Below are 18,952 nucleotides of genomic sequence, written 5' to 3'. Positions count from 1 at the left end.
ACACACACACACACACACACACACACACACACACACACACACACACACACACACACACACACACACACACACACACACACACACACACACACACACACACACACACACACACACACACACACACACACACACACACACACACACACACACACACACACACACACACACACACACACACACACACACACACACACACACACACACACACACACACACACACACACACACACACACACACACACACACACACACACACACACACACACACACACACACACACACACACACACACACACACACACACACACACACACACACACACACACACACACACACACACACACACACACACACACACACACACACACACACACACACACACACACACACACACACACACACACACACACACACACACACACACACACACACACACACACACACACACACACACACACACACACACACACACACACACACACACACACACACACACACACACACACACACACACACACGAAAAGTTTCTTGAAATACAGTGTGGGCAGTAATGAGAAGTTTTGTTTGGTCCCCCTTAGCCATCCAAGTATTGCATAAGTGGTCAGAGCACATAAAATGGTCTACCACAATGTCACTTTATTTCTTGAGCAGACAACCAACAATAGCATAGCGGTGTGCAATATTAGGATTTTGATGCAATATTGATCAGTGATCAGCAAAATATCGCGATTTCTATAATTAATTAGATTGTGTGGGCAGACAATATTTATAAATATACAATAGATTCACTAAAACCATTACATAGCACTACTAACAAGCACTTTTAAAATAGCAAATTTTGCGCAATTGTGCAATCACAGATCAGAATATCCTGATGTATTGATAATTATAGATTAATATCTCATTAATCAATAAATGTGACCCAGTCTGTGAAAACTGGTCTTATCGCCCATGTCAGCAGATTCGATTTTTCACCTAGGACACACAGCTACATGAATAAACTATCTAATTCCACATTTAAAATCAGCTGGACTCGAGTGGTCTGGTTTTGCTGGCTGCTTTTCCCAAGCCCAGTGGCGATCCGTATATGTGGTGTGGGGCCTTAATGGAGCTCTGGTCAGCCTGGGAATGACTGTATGTGGCTGTACAGCTCTGTGGTGTTGAATAAGTACCTCTGCTGTGAATTTCCTTTCATTTTAGCCAGTTTTGAGACCTCCATGGCTCAAAACTTGGCCTAATTCATCCCTTGGCCTTCCTTTTCAATTTTTGAACACCATCTTGCCTGCCTTCCAGGGCCCACGCCTCCCACCCAATTTGCAGTTCGCCTGATACAGTCAACCTCAGTTTAAAAACTATCTAAAATGGCTGGAAACTTAGTTGTTGGCTACTTGCACAGTGGATGCTCTGGAAGGTAAGGAATTGGTGTAAAATGTGTGAAAATTTGGTACACATAGCTTCAACCATTGGCGAGCTACAACACACTAAATACTTAAAACCGGCATTTCTCGATACTTTTAAATAGGCGATAAGCCCGGTTTTGTCAGACGGGTCACAAATATTGGAAATCAGCGTCAGCAATATCAAAATTCGATATATTGAAAAATTATCACGACATCGATAATATTTTGATATATTGCACACCACTACAATTACAGCTTGTGCCCAGCAGTCCACCCACTGTTGCCATGTGTTGTTAATAGTTCTTTTATACACAGCTACGTATGTACTTACATCTAGTTATCTATCTATCTATATATGGCTTATGAGCTACCTTAGAATAGCAGTGATTTATTGTTGCTTTTGGATATTATTGATTTGATCCGTTAGCTAGCATCAGCAGCATGGGCATATACTTATTACTTACTTAAGCCGAGCAAGCTTGTAGGTACAATTACAAAAAATGTACTGAGTTCATTAAACAAACACAAGAATCAACAAGATACAATTACATGAAAATACAATGTATCACTTTAGGAGTAAGTTGTTCTAGTGTACTGGGTAATATTGTATGATCATAGTGTGTGACTCATTTGATAACTGATCTGGTGAGCCAGGTATTCTGGTAAGCCCAGGTAATGATCTTGTTTGTCAGTCTTGATCTTCTTCAGTATTCTTTTACTGATTTTTCAGTTATCTGTGGGTGATACAAACTCGTTACAAATTTTTTGAAACCCCACTCTTTACTGAATTTGTTGTACTTATCAGATGTGTACTGTGGCCTGGCCACTGTCACACTTTACAAAGCATCAAACACCGTAGGAACCATGATGTCAGAAGAGCCACCAGTGTGACTGTGGGATTCAGTATACAGAGACCTATTCTCCCTGAATAATGAAGACTTGCAAATCACAGACAGCTACTCACTTTTTATTGAATTGCAAGATTACACAACACCTCTAATAAATTAATGATCGAACACATCAAGTCTGTATTTGCCCACCATGAATTGGTATTGTAAACAACTTTCACAATTTGCTATCAAGTTCTTGATGGCTTCGTCCATTCCTGGTCAGTATAGAACATCTTTTGTTTCTTGCTTTTCAATCACTACACCTAGATGTGTTGTGTGTATCTTGTCCAACATTTCCATTTTTTTTCTCAGACTTTGGGGGTATTACCACCTTCTCACCCTTGAAAATGATTCCTTGAGCTGTACTCAATTTATTACGAAAGTTACAGTAGGGCCTCAGTTCCTGATCGGTTTTCAGCCCATTCTGATGTAATGGTTCAATTTACACATACATATTGTGTCTCTGAGCCCTGCAACCAGTTCGGCTCCTAAGTCTGATTGTGAGGCATCACATGAAATTGTGACAGGTTGGCTCACACCATGGACTGGCTGCTCTGAGAGTATCTTCCTGATTGTATAAAAGCATTCTTCTGGTGCTCTTCCCAATGGAAGTTGACATCAGATTTCAGTACCTCCTAGCACCAGTTGGTGGTGGCAATTCTTGACTGTTTTGATCTTCTAAGGATCAGCTGGCTTATACCATCAGAATGTAGGATGTGTCCACTGTACGAAACTTCTGACAGACACTTGTCTTTGTTGTGAGTTAAATTTATGTCTCCACATCTTGTATGGACTGCTGTCAGTCTTTTGTCATGCTCCTCTTGGTTGGCACTCATGTTGATGATGTCTGTTTCTACATATTATAGCAAATATCCTACATTGAATGTGATGGTGGCTGGTTCTATAGCAATTAAGCATCTCATATGGGCTTGTGCTTCTGTCTGGTGGGTAACTGACTAACTGTGATATGCCATTTAATGGACACATTGACAAGTACTGTTTTTGGCCATTACTTATTGGACAACTATCCTTCTAGGGACCTGCAAGGAGGGTAACAGTAAGTGAAGCAGGCTTATGTGCCTAACAACCAGACTCTATGGTATACTGTTGTTACATATCACACTGGTCAGCTGCCATTACATTTAGTAGGGCTGTGAAGCCATTTAAACTCCTGTTTATCAAAAAAGCGCTTTAATATGAATGTTTTGAACATCGAAATATGCTTGTTCCATTATAACCTATTTGAAGACATGTTCACCACTTTGATTTGATACGTCTAGTTTTTGGAAACTCAGGTGGCTACATGTGTATATTTTTGTAATTTAGCCTTATGAATACTTTCAGCATTTGGAATCTTATAGATGAACTCCATAGAATGGTTATTATTTATGCATTATTATGGAATTCATCTATTCCATTGAGGCCGTGCAACAATACCTTTGAGTGGTACTGCATCTACACACAAGATATCTTGTGTACATTTCATTTATGATAAAAATATTACACTGTTCTTTACGCCTGACTTAATTTTACATGGTAGACCACAGGTGAATAGTCCAAGCAGTTTTTAAAATGGCCAGGCCATGCATGTAACTACCCATTTTCTGTGTCTCCATTTGTTGTATTCTGTGGTTTAATGTAACACGCACTCACCCACCCATACGTACACACACACACGCACGCACGCACACACAGGAGACTATCATCTTTTGAGATCATCATCTCTGCCCCAACCCTCCATGGAAGGTACACACTCACCCAGCCTGGGAATGCTGATCAATCTATTTTACAAGCTATTGGAAATTAGGCCAGGTGACAGGAGGGTGGGTAGGCCATAGAGGACCTGCACTTGGTCTGCCTCATGCAAAGAATGGTGTATGCATAATGTAAAGCTCTTGAGGGCATCCCCTGACTCTGCCTGGTCTTCACCATACGGCAAAGTCAGGGGTGCTGCCATTAGCCACATCGCCTACAAGTGATGTGTTACTGTGTCCGCCACGAGGAGGCTGGCAGCGTGGACACACACACGCATACACACAAACCATCAGGAGGAAAATAAATGGCCAGGCTTTTATATGTATAGTACCTCTTTTGACCAGTGGAAGTTGTTTTCTGAATTTGACAGCATATACATGCATGAAGGATGAATGCAGCTAGCAAGTCCATTACTAGCAGCCATTAATTAGTATACACTAGAACATTATACTATACATGTAAATGTGTGTAAGCAGTGTGTGCATTTATGTTTGTTTGTGTGTGTGTGTTAGTGCGTGTAGTGCATGTGTGTACATGCATGCCTGTAGTATATGTGTATATCTGTGTTTGTGTACACTGTGTGTTAGTGCTGATTGACCATTTCTCGGGATGGTAATATGGTATCACTATCTGTATTGCCCATTGTTTGAAAATTACATATGAGCACAAATAATTTCGTGAACACATTACTAGGGCTGCTAATAATAGTACATGCACTCCACTTTAATGTTGTATTTGTACTGTAGTGTCTTACTTTTGTTTGAAATTTTACCATCAGTGGCATCACCCATCACCCAGGTCTAGTTGTGTATGTGTGTTTGTACGTTTGCATGTACAAGTTGTGTGTGTGTACTGGTATTGTATACATGCTAATAGTTTATTCTGAACATGTCTATTCTTAGCAAAATGCCATTCAGCAAGAAGCATGCAGTTTTGCTAGCTCACTTATGAACATGGAGAACATGCGATCAAGGACCAAGTGACTCACTACTCACATCTGGACCATCACATCCCTTAGTTGACCAGCTATCTCCCCACACCATTGTTTGCTAACTTTACTATGGGTGGTATACAGCAAACAGATAATGGCTTTGAATAAACGAAAAACTTTTTCCTCCAAATACCAGATCATAACTTTGAACGTCTTGAGGGGTATTGGTAGGCAATGAAACACATTTGTTATTACAGGATACAGGTGAAAGGCTGTATGAAGACATGAATGGTCATCTGCTTGAGCTTCTAGTAGCTATAACTTTAGCATCACTATCACTAGGAATTTTGTATACTGTGTAAACATGAATTACATATATTTTACTTTTAGTTTTGTAGTACAAAATTTGGAGTCCAGTTAGCATAAGTTTCCAATTATCGGCACCATTTCATTATGCAATTCTAATTCCTTAATTCAATGGCGTATGAACTTCTGGTTTGAACCATTTAACAGAGCAGTCCTTTGTCTCTTAGCACACCAAAGTTTAACTATCTCATATGAGTGAACATCTTGTTATACAGAGGATTGCAGAATCTGCAATACAGGAAGTCGCCAGAAACGTGACCTATCAAAGTTGTGGTGATGCATTTCAAAGTGGATGGATCATGTTTTTCGGTTGGTGCTTTATGGTTTTGTTGCAAACATTCCGCAAATCTCTGTAAGGAAAATCGCAATGCCTATCGTGCGCCAATTACCAGCATGGGGTACCTATTATTGGCAACTGTACTTATGTGATTGACCAATTGGCACAATGCGATTTTGTGTGTAACTCCATGATTCCTCGTTGATTCTTTGATGGGAGGTGAAATTCTGTTTCACAGAAGTTTTACAAAGATGAGGCCAGCCGTTCAAGAGATATTCAGGTTAGATGTAAAAGCATACTGGTTTCCAATATAAAATTATTTTTATGCAATTCCATGCTTAACCAGAATAGCTTGTATATCGCTTTACCAACAATAATCACCGAATGAAAACGATTCTAAGAAATGTTTTAGAGGATATAACAGCTCAGTGTGGAACTTGGTAGCCTCCATATACCCTATAGCCTCTGTAGTTTACAAGTGCCGATAATTGGTGACTTATACTATTTAAACAAACTTATCCAGGGTTACCCTACATAATTCATATGAAGAAGTTTGCAGGCTTTGCTATACTTGGTTCATGGCAAAGCTGGTACAGGCATGGACATGTCCAATACATTTCTATTGAAAAAAATATTTAAAATGAAATAATTTATCGTGTACCACCTACATACCTCGTGTCCGTTTGGTAACTTTTTGGGTGTGATGCATGTAGAGCAACTCTCCAATTGTACTAGAAGCAGCCTAATTCATTGAAATTTTGGTGTGTCAAAAAGGCCTAAACCAACCTGATGTAGCAAAATTTTCTGTATATTTTGTATCAGGTGTTTTGGGGCCACATGTATGTAATAACCTGTGACACATGATTGATACCTCAGATTCTGGAATAGATTTGGAAAGAGCAACAAATGGTGAGCTACAGCAGAAGGAAACTAGAGGAAATTTAAGTGCATCATTTTAAGTTTGAAAATAACTTTCTATGGCAAATTGAATGGTGGATCGATATTTGGAAGGGAACGATCCATGGCACTTCAATGTCTTTGCCCTTACTATATTAGTGTTTCATTTAGGGCTGAGCAATACTGTCATTTTAGTATCACAATCGATACTAAAGCCACTATTCACAATACTGAATAGTTCATGACACTTACATGTAAGTCAATCATAGCTGGTGCTACATAGTGTATTGCTCAGCATTTCTGCAGGAAGTCTTCAATGGTAGCACCAAACTAGCCACTATCATCCTTGTTTACAGTAACAGTTATTGTAACACATGCTTTGAGGTTGTGTTATGGTGTTCACACCTCTCTGCAGGGGTAACCAGGTGGGTAGGCTTTATCACTTACAAGGATTCTTAGCTAACAAATGGACAGTAAATGTATAGGCATGGTATCATGAGATAGCTAATAACAAAATATCGTGAGATAACATTAATTTTATTTTTTTACTTCAATACCACCTTAATATAAAAATAAAACAGATGCAAGATTACAGAATGGCTAGCAAACACGAAAACAAAATTAACTCTACTACTACAATTACACTACTACTAACTAAGGGGATTGTCATTATCAGACCCCTGTAGAGCCCAACCATTCTAGCATTGCTAGTCCGCAAGGCAACAAACAGTTGCTGGAGGAGATTTTTTTGTTAAAACGATAACATCGCTCAGCCCTAACCTAGTTTCAATGAAACAAAAGTATTGTGAAATTAGCTCTGCAGGTTAGTTTGTGAAATTTACAGCATTTTCCAAATTAAAAAGGCTATTAAAAATTGTAACATTTTACAAAAACTAAATTTTAATCTCAAATCTTATGAAATATGCATAAAACAGCCTAAAAACTACTTCATGTCCTTTTTGTAGCTTTAGCTTGGTCTCACTGATCAGTTATATAATTTAAAAATCTTGTCAACAGCCATTGTTTCTTGCCCAATAGAAATTATACACAAATAAGGCAAAAGTGCACCCATTAGAATCCATAATTAGCCCGACAAACCATACAAAAAACAAAGCCCTTGAATTTCTCTATATAATAACATCTGGACTTTTATTATTTTAACACTTTCATAATGGCAGTTGTTAACAGTTGACTCCACCATAATATGCGCTCCATACAATTTTCTATAGGAGAAATTTGTTACCTCAGTACACAAACCTCAAAAGTGTGCTGGGTTTCCCTTACCCAAATTGGATGAGTTGAATCGTACTGATTTAAGGATGCACCCAAACTAATGGCTTATCTGGCCATTCTACAAAGATATATCACAAAACACAAATTTTTTTTCAGTGAAATTTCGTACCTGAATGCGTAAATTCTCCGTACAAGGCTCTATTCTCTTTTCCATTGGTTGCTATACAAAATCTTGCATATCCCCAGATGCACAATTTATCAAGGATTCTGATAAATGCAACCCCATCTCTGTAAAATGAAGTATATGGAAGTTATGATGCATTGTTTGAAAGACGGAATTATTTTCTTAATTTGTAAAAAAATTAAATGTACAGTAAATGCATCAGTTTCTGATATGGTGATGAGGCACAATAATGTCCATAAACTTCTTCATGTGCTAGCTTAATCTAGATATCTTGAGACCAGGGAGTTGGAAGTTTTTGAATTTAAATGTAAATCCTTCATGGTATAGGTGTGTCATGCAGATGGAATATCATTTTCAAGCCAAGTGTCAAATAGTTTTACATTGTAGGAGATGGTACTCTATACTTATTATACTGATCTTTTGATATGTTTCATTACAACCAGAGAACCGGAAGCCGAAGACAATTTGGTAGTTTCTGAGCCAACAGGTAGATGTCATCCCATCGAGGCGCATGCGTTTCACGTTTATTAAGCGCTCGCGCCAGGGTCGAACCAGTGAAGGCAAGTCGAGACTCGAAAGAAGTCAAATCTATTGTTTACATCGTAGTGGTGTATTCTCGTTGCTGTCGCGTACGTCAAACCGACAAGAAAACTCCAGGTATGTGTGTAATGTTACGGTGGGCACCATATGGAAAATAAAAATGGTGATAAAGTTGGTTTTCAAATCAGACCCCTAAATATGGTTAGGATAAGAACCAGTTATACGTCACGAGCGCTGCGGTTTTGAACAAAACCTCAGTATATACCTAAGCATAGGTGTGGCATAATCTCTCCATTAAACTTTTTATCTCGCCATTACTTAAGCACTGTTTGCCGCTATCAAAGTGACAGAGACCCGACTCGCCCTTTAATGTATTTACATACCTTCAATGTTAAGCTAAACAGTAGTTCTTAAACTTACAGCTAACTCAAGAACTAACTGATAGACAGTTAAACCCATGTAAGGTAGTCACGTCCCGTAGTGATGGTGCGATTATGACTCACCGGTCATAGCTTGGCGAAATTCTGCTGTATTTGAAGGAGACTGCTAAATAATTTCTCGGCATATTTCGTTTACCAGTTATGGTCAATCACATGCTCAAGTTACCAAACACTAGTGAGGTCATATTATATGGATGAGCATCACGTGAGACCAAGTATATCATATTTCATTGATGTGGTTATTGAAGAATACCTAACTAGCTGTATTGTACCCTGATTGTAATTTTTGTGGCTAGGAAGATCGAGTGCTAAAGTAGTAAAGGTGCTGTATGCAAAAGTTGTGTGGAAGATATCTGTATGTCACACCGTGTACAGAAAATACAGCGTGAGGGGGCATGTCGAGAGGCTAATTCACCGAGTGCTGTATTTTCCTTTAGACACACACCCTCGTGTGAACACACAAGCATAGGTGGTCAATAAATCACAGTACAATATTACTAGCTATATATTAGGGTTTGGACTTTTCTGACTGAAGATATCACCCCAAAACCAGCCTCACAATACTATCATGGCACCTTAGCAATTCAGTAACCACCTGAAACACTTCCAATACAGGGGGATAGATCATGATGTCATAATGCGTACAATCTTACGTAAGTGAATTGAGTCCATTGGCAATTACATGCTGCAAAACTTAATGTACTGGCTTCTTGCATAGTTGTAGATTCCTAAGTTGATTGAATTTACTACTAGTGATTAAGAATACAGCAAACAATAATACATGTACCTGAAAATAAGGTTAGCATTTATTCTAAATAACGCCCTATTGCAAAAATCACTAGTTTTACTGGGGCTAGGTACTTAAAACAATTTCTATACTAGTGACTTACTATTTCTGACAATAAATATAGCACTAAACTTTTGCCCAGATGACTTTATTGGTACTGCAAATGAACTTGAATTCTACTAGATCTCCTCAGTTGTAATGTAACCTCTTCAGTTGTAATGTAACCTTGGCATTATATTGTGTACCAGATTTCTGAACATGTACAATATAACAAATAACTGAGGCTATAATATGTGGAGCAAGTTTGTGTATTAATAGCATGCAGACATTCACTATGTTTGCTCATGAAATGACCTTTGTCCCCGTGTTAATTACATCATTCAATGCATTAATTTTTTGTACAGAAAATTTGCTACTTACATGTTTATATGGTACTATTTACATGTCTCTTGTTTCCTGTAGTATTTGGGTATTCCGGAAACTGTTTGCAGTGGGTCTTTACTGATGGCAAGAGCAGTGATACTGCCATTGTTATTGTCCGCTATTGTTCACCATAACACAAGTGAAGGAATTACTGTTCACCATAGCACAAGTGAAGGAATTACTATCTCAGTATCATCTACCAACCCTCAATTGTCAGCACACAACAATACTGAACATGAATCCGTAGTGTTTGCCAAAAAACAACCATCACCATCTTCTAGTGGCTATCCAGTAGATATACCTGCAGAGAATGAAAGGAGAAAGGAAGAGGAGCCATTAGATATTGAAATTTTTTTATCCAACAGTTCAGAAATTCTAGGTGAGAAATGTGCAATGGCAAATAGTCACGTTGCTTCAGATTTACCAAACCCATGTTCAGCTTCTAGCCCAAGAAGAGAGACAGTACCATTTGTAACACAAGGGAAGTCTTCAGATCAGAGCCTGCCATCGATAAGTCAACAACTCATGCATGAAAGACAATATCTTGAAAGGGACCCTACTTCTGCAGATCTGCCCCTTCCAAGCAGTGGTTCAAATGTTTCAAAAGACCACTCACCATCCACTAATGAAGAGTTCATAGGAAATCTCAAGCCATTTGTTGTTAACCAAAGAGGTAGCAAGGGAATGTCTACTTTGGCAGAACAGAAGTGTTGTACACATTTTGATAGACACAGAATGAATGAGCCACAAAATGAGTATGCTTGGAATAGAAGAATAGGGACACATGTCAAGGAGGTGGTACAGAGCTACTACAGTATGGACAAGGACAAATCCATGGTAAGTCTCTAGATAAAATTTATAACAACAATGCAAATTACTGTCTATGGTTAATGTAATGGAAAGGCAGTACAATTCTTCATGCCATATTTTTCACAGGCAACTTTAGTTTCCTTGTATTATCAGTGTAACGCTACCTCCACAAGTGGTTACTTCATTGAGTTCTTGACAGAGTCTTCATGTCGTACACTCTACTCTGTGTCACTGCAAACAACATTTGTTTCCTATGTACATGATGTTAACAACACAACAATTGTGGCAGTAAGATGTATTGTTGTAAATAACCTAATCAACACCACATTTACTATGCCTGCTCTTTGTTATGACTTTAGGATCAGGATGATCAAAGTCAAGAGAATGAATCTGACAGTGACAGTGAAGCAAATGATAACTCAGAAGACGAAGATGAACACGGAGACCAACACAACAGCAACAACAGTGGTGCTACTGGTGGAAGTGGCAGTGGTGCAGGTAGTGGTGGTGGTGGTAACGACGACAACAATTGGGGTGGTGATGACAATCACAGTAACAATGGTGGCAACAACATCCATGAGGATGATGAAGATGATGATGACGATGAGTCCATGATTCCATTAGCTGCCACTGAACATGATGCTTCAGCAGCAGTTTTCAGCTGTGCAAAAACCGTCTTTACGGAGACTGACTTGCAGAACATTCCTAAGGTAATAAATTATTCATGTACAATGTAACTAGACAACATGCACATAGTTGAAACCAGATCACTACTGTTGACCTGGGTGACCCACTGACCTAGATAGCAATCTGGTTCCACTTTGAATATTACCAGGTTTAAATCAAAAATAGACGTGTACATCAAGAGTTATATTTCTAGTGGACTAGGCTATGACATGTACATCAAATGTGATCAATCTGGGTCAGATCTGTAAAATGGTCTGGCCCAGTTGACCTGTGAACCAGTTGACCTGTGAACCAGTTGACCTGTGAACCAGTTGACCTGACCTGGTTTCAACCTGATACAGGCACATACAAACATATGTACAGAGTATGTGTACTATTATTATACTATTATACTACTACAGCTTATTCCAATTCAACCATGTGAGGGTATCATAGTTGCTCCTAACTATGGCATATGTGGAATACAGTCCTGTTTGGTCACTGGAATTACTATTAGCACACAGGTAATCATTACCAAGAGTTCATAATATTAAGAAGCAAGTTCCCCATTCATACAAATATTATGAACTCTCTCATTACACAAGTTATGATATTTGCATAATTAAAATTTAATAATCAATTTTACCAAGTTTAGTTGGTTTTGATGTAATTGTGTGCATTTGCTTTACAGAACACAGACCCTACTACAGAATGCTGCTCTAGTGTTCCACCAATCAGAGAAGGACAGCCAACTATTTCAGGCATCATACTGAACAACCCACAGGTAAGGGACGATTATGTAATTGAACTTTTCTTTTGATTTTTGTAACCACACCATGGCTATATAACTTGGTTTGTAATAACTCTAAGACTGTTCCCTTTAAAAAAAAAATTCATGTAGTGTGAGAACAGTATCCACTCCAATCAATTGGAAGTGTTAACATCGAGGGAAGAGCAAGGAATTGAACAGTTCCATGTTGTTGGACCTGTAGATGAAATGGATGGGTTTCTGCAGCAGGTAATAAGAATATGGATATTTATGTTTCATGATAAATATTGAAATACAGGATGACTCAGTACCGATTCACGAACCAATACAAGTATGTGATGGGCAGTCCTCAGTAGGAGCCTGTGAAACTTTCATGTGTGACGGGCCATTCCAGGAGGAAGAGATGTAATCCTTCAAACATTTTTCTAGTGAATTTGTAGATTTAATTTTCAATGAACAGGTTTACTAAGCACATCTAGGCCTATACTGACTATTCCTTCATGTAATATACTGACCTCAACACATACTACTCTCACAGCTACTGTAGTAAGTACGTACTGTATAGAGTGAAACTTTGGGGGGGGGGGGGGGGAACTCTGGCAAATTTGGTCATTTGAAATTCACAAATGTTTTAACCTGTCAATTACTTGTAGCGCCTCACATTAGCATCTTTATAGTTAAACATTGAGCTTGAATTCACTGCTAAAGTTTATTTCGCCAAATGCAATTTAGCTTGTTTTCACCAAGGTTTACCCCCGCCAAAGTTTCCATCTATATGCTAGTTTACCAAACCGTTGTCATTGTATACATAAAAATAATGTGTTCATTATTAATGTCAAGTTTATGAAATTACTGCTGAATAGGAACCAAGACACATGGTAGTGTGTCAAGCTACCAAGAAAACCAGTGCAGATGTTTAACAGACAAGTGTGTATTATACAGGACTAAGAATATGCTGTTTTCACACATTGATAATGCTTAAACAGAGACTTACTGCGGTATGCCAAAAGGCACCTGTTGGGCTGAAGCAACGTTAAACAGTGAAAAAAAAAATCAAGCCTATATAGCCTTAACCATTATTGAGTTACGTTTGTCTCAAGGCAGTAGGTAGTAGAAAACTACACTGAAAAAAAATTGTTTTTTGGGAAATTTGTAGCAACCTTTGGAACTATTTCAGGTTGTAGACTACTACTGAAGGCACTTTTGGGCACTCAAACTCTTGTGGTTTGGTAGAAATCAAAGCAACAGTTAGAGAGTTATAACAAAAAAACAAAGCACAGGTAACTAACATGCAATTGAGATTCATTAGAAATGACCAACCATCACAGGCAAACAGTTTATAATAACAAATAGATAATCGCTGTGAACTTGAAAGCACAATTGAGAATACTCTAATAGAACAGTCATTGAACAAATAATGGGACCATCCGGTATGTGCTGATCATCAAGGTGTCCTGAATTTTCACATGTTAAGAGGCTCTTGGGACCATTACCAAGTGTCCAGATTATACAGGTGTTCTCATTTTGAAGTGTCCTGAGTAACAGGTTCCAGTATACATGAAATACATTAAAGTATTATAATTAGCTTTTCAAATATCATCATAACTGCAGCCATCTCTATACTTAATTTCACCAATTTGGCTTTGGGATGGGCCTTCCTCAACGGCATGAAATATTCTGTGGAGCTTAGTTATGTAATTTAATGGAGAATAATAACAGATTACTGGTTGCTGGTCCACACAAATAGTTTTAGAAGTTTACAGAGTGACAACATTTACTCTAATAGAACAATCTATTCAATAGCTTCAAGGTCACTGTGATCTATGCCTGATGCTTGTGTTATTGGTTCAGTGACTGTTTTATTAGAGTATCTCGATCAGTTGACTTGCCTATGGGTAATGCTACGGACTTGATGTCTTCACGATTTAACTCACACCAGGAGATATGCTTTTTGCCTACTGCTGCAGCTACAATATGTGCATCACTGACTCCTTCTTTGTCTCCCATGGTGTTGACTTATGGGTAGTGTGGTAATGGCTTCTTGGCTGGTAATGTATAACAAGTGGAGCATATTGAGGTTACCCACTTCACTTTTTAGTAATTGACAGTAAGAGTGAGCATTCAGTCATACAAATAATTTTTATACTAAATTCGTCACTGTCATTTCTTCTGATATGGTATGAGTTGGTCCATCAGTCATAATGTAATGATGCTACAAATTATTTGTTTATTGCAGTGTTTACTGATTATGAAAAATGAGAAAATTAATCTGAAATAAAAAAAGCCAGGGAACTTGTCTAAACCTGCAGTTGTACTTGTGGACACTACAGTTATCTAAATTATTGAAATACTGTATATGACTAAAGTAGGAATTAAATGTGTACTAGTATAGCTGTGCCTATTCAAATGTAAAATTTCCAGTACAGTGATCTAATCCGGCTACACCCACCAATTTCTCATTTCTTCCTTGTGTCCAGCTTTACACTTTTGTTGTCTGGCTATTTGTCCTTTTAACAAGAAATGTAAGAGGCAAGGTGTCCTGTACCCCATTGCCAAGAGAGTTCATAGTCTAATTCAGCACCAATGCAACCTGTACAAAGTCACAAGTTCATCTTTGATCAATTCATCACCTTAGATAAGTTGATTGGTGTTGAATAAGGACAAGCCTTTGTACCCAAAAGAACAGACAAAGGTGTTGATTCTCAACAATTTTGCTGAATGTGCTCCAGTTAGGGGTAGGAAAAGACCACACACTACAAAAATGCTAACAAAAAGATTTTTATTAAGCAGTTATACTACTGACATTTGCAGCAGTAATCAAATCATGTAATGCCTGCTTGGGGCATGAGTGCACTATAGTCTTTGATCGTAACTGCAAGAGGCTGAGTTTGCATCCATACACGCGATTTGAACAGAGATGGAAACATCAGTACCTGTTGAAAGTAATAGATCATACAACAATGATTGTATTGTATTGTAACCATTGATGACCACTGACCACTGTTGACCTGAAAGTCATGACTGCCACACATCATCATAATTGTAAGTCTAATTACTCCATAACAGCAACATTTTTCCAATTGTTAATCACACCATTCAAACTAAATATGTATCACGCCCCATCCTCTACTGTTTGTACAGGGTTTATTCAGTTCACATGAAATACTTTCAGTCTTGCACAACATTATTATGCATTTGTGTTGGCTTGTCTTGCCCTTACTGTATTTGCCATTTTGCACTACTGAAACAAGTTTCGTAATGATTATTAAAATATTAACAGCCAATCCATGAGCAATCTGGATATGTCTATCATATTTTAACCACTACTCTCTCCATTTAGACAATTTAAAGTTTAAGGACATGTGATGATCCACAAATTTAATATCTTGCTTTACAGTGCACGTACCTGTTGAGTAACTCCATACTTGGCCTATACTAATATCAAAGGTATATAATGGGGAGGACTCTTGCTAATACCATAATTAGTATCAACATTATGATTACCAGTATTGGTAAATCTCAAGTCCTCACTTGGTGTCCTCACTTGGTGTCCTCATTTGGTGTCCTCACTTGGTGTCCTCACTTGGTGTTCTCACTTGGTGGCTCAATGGTTACATTCCAGGATCGAGGATAGTGTGCAGTCATGTGTGGGGTGGCCATCAGGGAAATTCCTACAGTGTATTCATTGTATAAGAATGTGCCACCTCCTAGCAACTAAGAGACATTTATCTTACTAATCAGACAAACAAGTTCACCACAACCCACTGGCACAACCTTCTTGCACCAGACTAACTTCATTATGGTCTCTGACTTGTACATACTACCTGCAGCTACGTAGCCCATTAAGATATTCATCTATATCACCACCCTGTCAGTCATAGGGATCAACTGAACCTTCAGGACTTACAGGACTAAGGTTTGATGTAAGGGAATTAGTAGGCTGTCATTTTTATAAACATGCACAAAACATCATTGTAACAATTCATTTATACAGTGAAACATGGTAACCTGTATAAAAAGGCCAACTTCGACTACTATGAAGGCCAGCAACATATTTGAGATTACTAAACCTTACAAGAGGTCTCTAATTCTCTTTGACAGGTCAAAGGAATATCAATGATTTATTTCTGTGATAGTACCCTCAATGATACACTTGCTTATTTAATTTAAGGTGTAGCTATAATAAACTAGCTGTGATTTGTACCAAATTGCAAATTTAAGGCTTGATAACACAACAACACCAAGTACTGCACATAGTTAAAAACATGCATGGAGTCTATACTGGTAAAGAAGATCTGCACATAAAGTCGTAAATCAGACAGTGTGGGTTCACACTTGTTTCTTTGCTAGTTATTACTGACATACAGTGATCCCTCATTATTCAACCCTGAGTACATTCAGATAACCGAAAAGTTCAGATAAACGAAACTATTCACTTATATACAGAGCAAACTTCACTTGCTAGCCCAGTCATTTTCAAATACATTTCAGGTATGACACAAATATTAATGCCAATAGCTAATTTATTCTAGTTGACTGTTCACTGAAATGCACAAACAACAAAAAAAACTGTTCTATTAGAGTACAGCAGTCCCTCCATTACTGCCAAACATTCCATTATCTGAACAGTAGAAATCACTGCTCTATCAGAGTATTTTGTCAAAGGTGTGTATTCTATTAGAGTAATTGAGCTAACATGTGTGACCGTTTTGGTAAAAGCATACAACAGTTCACACCATTTTAGAATTTCTTTCTATTATCTAAGGTTACCAAAGTTTCAGCCTATTATGGTGAACAGTTTTGGAATTGTAGTGCTAGACAGCAGCAATTAGATTTGTACAGTGACTACATTGAAAATAAAGCCATAACTTACGTCAAGAGTACATACTCCCTATTTCTATTATGTACTCTTGCTTACGTGTACATTAGTCTATAGAGTTGGGACTTGGCTCACAGTGTTCACCACTAATTGTCACAAAAGTATAGTTTTACTGCCTATATTCACTAGCACAAACAATGGACGATATCCGCAATGATGTTTTTTGACGTCACAAAACAAAACGGCTGTGCTAGTGTGGGGACTTTGTACAGGAAGGTATTGGATGAGATGGTGTTTCCCCATGATAGTGTTTATAGATTCGAAAAAGGGCAAAGGTGAGGCATACGTATAGTATATAATGCAACACAAATAAGCCAACTTGTGTCCGAATTTAACATTTTCGGTCTGCTTTCCTTGTTGGAACGCGTTTTGCATCGTCACAGTACGTGTACTACTCACCTTTATTATCTCGTGGCTCCAAGTGTAGAAAACTACAGACAAACACTGCGTGCTAAAGTCTCTGAAGCCCCCACACTAACACGGCCATTTTGTCAATTATGACATCAAATTTTGTCATTGCGGATATCATCCATATGAAGATGTTTACTAGCTAGTTTCATGCTATAATATAGCACTTACAGAGTGACCTTGAGATGAAATACACAGCACTTGGCAAATGATGTAAAGAACTCAAGTTTAACAAAAATATGAAACAGCTGTTTGAACTTACCTGTTAACCTCGAAACTAGCAACTCTAACAATTTAAAGTAACATGGAACTCCTCCAGGCAAACGATATTTTTATTGCCCATGCATTATTCTTCATATACAACTGCGGTGACATATATAGCACTGCAGTCACGCAAACATTCTGTATGGACTAGTTTTAACCAGGTGCATGCCCTACTTTGGTTGGCTGTGAGCTGGTTACTTCTTGGTTACTGTAAATATTATGGGAAAATTTGTGTGTGTGTGTGTGTGTGTGTGTGTCCCATACTTATGCGAAAGAAAATGAAGGGCAGCCTTAAGACAATTTGCGTGGGTAGATACACTATAAACAGATGAGAAGACACTTCTGTGAGTAATTTGTAATTTAAAGTGGTTTGTTAGAGTCACGCTTCCTTAGCAGTGTACAGCAACGTAATTATAGTATGCATAATTCACGAATTACAAAATACGCTAAATTACAGCATTTACAAATAGCATGAATATAAACTAAATTATACACATGGTTGATTAATTACCTAATGGGATAGTATAACTGCATGGGCACCTGTTTTTTAGAAGTAACATAACATGAACTTTTTCCTTTGATCATTCACTACTCAAAGTTCTTTAAATACTAGTTTAAGCAATGCGGCAAGTGCAACACGGAAACATAGCATGAGGGCATGGTTGAGGGATCAAGGCAGGCAAAGCTGAGTGCTATATATTTGTGATCCCATCAGATCCAGAATTTACTTAGTAGTGGAACAGGAGGAAGGCTTGTTACAGTGTATTGAGTAACAGACAGTTTATAAAATTATTGTTCGCAAGTGGTCTGAGGTGTGGCCATCAATGCAGCAAAGTCTCAATATCAAGTGGCCACTGAAGAATTCAGTGATGGAAATTTCAGTGAACAATTTAAAACCAGGTTGTACATCGCAGGCTAATAGCCCACAGTGGGCAACCAGTCACCCAAGCCAATATGCACTGCATTCCTTTTACTAGCATACCTAAAAGAATTCAGTTATGGGAGGCAGAGCTTACATTGTAGCAACATTTGT

The 18,952-nt window shown here is 38.2% G+C and overlaps 1 protein-coding gene and 2 long non-coding RNA genes across 8 annotated transcripts in view; 1 reads left to right on the top strand and 2 right to left on the bottom strand.

Annotated features, from left to right (window-relative positions):
* Positions 1 to 1,999: 1,999 nt before the first annotated feature.
* LOC136248910 (uncharacterized) lies at positions 2,000 to 9,104 on the bottom strand. The gene is made up of 3 exons (XR_010697899.1): positions 8,977 to 9,104; positions 7,801 to 8,037; positions 2,000 to 7,739 (listed from the first exon to the last, which is right to left on the bottom strand). It is a non-coding gene; the product is annotated as an uncharacterized lncRNA (long non-coding RNA).
* LOC136248909 (putative uncharacterized protein DDB_G0277255) lies at positions 8,436 to 13,251 on the top strand. Of its 5 annotated transcripts, XM_066040758.1 has the most exons (9): positions 8,436 to 8,590; positions 10,163 to 10,502; positions 10,563 to 10,960; positions 11,060 to 11,221; positions 11,293 to 11,643; positions 12,022 to 12,123; positions 12,291 to 12,383; positions 12,501 to 12,617; positions 12,667 to 13,251. In XM_066040758.1, the coding sequence occupies exons 2-9, from the start codon at positions 10,205 to 10,207 to the stop codon at positions 12,775 to 12,777; spliced, it is 1,632 nt and encodes a 543-aa protein (XP_065896830.1). In that variant the 5' UTR covers positions 8,436 to 8,590; positions 10,163 to 10,204; the 3' UTR covers positions 12,778 to 13,251. The 5 variants fall into 5 exon arrangements, with proteins under 5 accessions (XP_065896830.1, XP_065896827.1, XP_065896831.1 ...); XM_066040755.1 differs by having other exon boundaries at positions 10,163 to 10,960; XM_066040756.1 differs by lacking the exon at positions 8,436 to 8,590 and adding an exon at positions 9,065 to 9,566 and having other exon boundaries at positions 10,163 to 10,960.
* Positions 10,038 to 18,952, bottom strand: part of LOC136248911 (uncharacterized) — a 23,556-nt gene continuing 14,641 nt past the window's right edge. The window contains exons 3-4 of one of the 2 annotated variants that reach the window (XR_010697900.1): positions 15,900 to 16,039; positions 10,038 to 11,638 (exon numbers count right to left, since the gene is read on the bottom strand). This is a non-coding gene — a long non-coding RNA (uncharacterized lncRNA). The remainder of the gene's footprint in view (positions 11,639 to 15,899; positions 16,040 to 18,952) is intronic. The other variant, XR_010697901.1, reaches the window with a different exon arrangement.

Source organism: Dysidea avara, chromosome 3 (assembly GCF_963678975.1).
Source record: "Dysidea avara chromosome 3, odDysAvar1.4, whole genome shotgun sequence".
Taxonomy (NCBI): Eukaryota; Metazoa; Porifera; class Demospongiae; order Dictyoceratida; family Dysideidae; genus Dysidea; species Dysidea avara.
Note: the sequence above shows the minus strand (reverse complement) of the source record. Positions and strands in the feature narration are given on the sequence as shown.

Coding starts and splice junctions, on each gene's coding strand:
- LOC136248909 (XM_066040755.1), top strand. CDS start 10,205: ATGGCAAGAGCAGTGATACTGCCATTGTTATTGTCCGCTATTGTTCAC. Junction 10,961..11,059: donor TGGACAAGGACAAATCCATG/GTAAGTCTCTAG, acceptor TATTTTTCACAG/GCAACTTTAGTTTCCTTGTA. Junction 11,222..11,292: donor ACAACACAACAATTGTGGCA/GTAAGATGTATT, acceptor TTATGACTTTAG/GATCAGGATGATCAAAGTCA.